The following is a 656-nucleotide window of genomic DNA, read 5'->3' on the forward strand; positions in this document are numbered from 1 at the left end:
GATCTGTCTCCATTGGGCCACCATGCCTTCCTCTATGGGGTGGCTCTGTCCCTTCCTCACCCTCGCATGGCTGCAGATTGCAGGGTTGCTCCTCCCGGTCGGGACCTTCGCAGGGCAGTCCGGTTCCAGAGGGAGGGGGATCAGTGCAGAATCGGTAGCGGTTCTGGAATCCCCCCCCGCAGGTAGCTGAACATTCACTCCATGGTGTCCAGTCTGACCAATTCCCATCAGTAGCTGTGAGATGATAATAGGAGGTCAGTAAATGTGTAATGATCCGCCACCTGTGTACATTCCCCTCCATCATACTCCACCAGGGGGCGCCGCTGGGTACTCACCGACACAGATCACCTGCGAGCAGTTGGCAATCCGTCCAGAGAGGCAAGAGCTAGAGGAAGAGCAAATATAGGATTAAATCCCTAAATATCCACCTGGGGCACCACAGGGGGCGCCACTGAGCAACACCACACTGCACACCTATTACTACAGACTACACATATCACACGTGTGGTATAACATGATACAAACCCCAGTGATATAAATACCCCATCTACACCCCATTTATATTGCCCTTATAATACCCTAATACACCCCACTTATATTACCCCTATAATACCCTAATACACCCACTAATATTACCCTATAAGACCCTAATACAC

At 51.1% G+C, this 656-nt stretch overlaps 1 protein-coding gene across 1 annotated transcript in view; it reads right to left on the reverse strand.

Annotated features, from left to right (window-relative positions):
- LOC140332148 (SCO-spondin-like) overlaps positions 1 to 656 on the reverse strand; it is a 65,884-nt gene that overhangs the window by 19,013 nt on the left and 46,215 nt on the right. The window contains exons 70-71 of the mRNA XM_072413442.1: positions 336 to 385; positions 61 to 234 (exon numbers count right to left, since the gene is read on the reverse strand). Coding sequence (XP_072269543.1) covers positions 61 to 234; positions 336 to 385 — 224 coding nt within the window. The remainder of the gene's footprint in view (positions 1 to 60; positions 235 to 335; positions 386 to 656) is intronic.

This window comes from Pyxicephalus adspersus, chromosome 5 (assembly GCF_032062135.1).
Source record: "Pyxicephalus adspersus chromosome 5, UCB_Pads_2.0, whole genome shotgun sequence".
In the NCBI taxonomy this organism is placed as follows: Eukaryota; Metazoa; Chordata; class Amphibia; order Anura; family Pyxicephalidae; genus Pyxicephalus; species Pyxicephalus adspersus.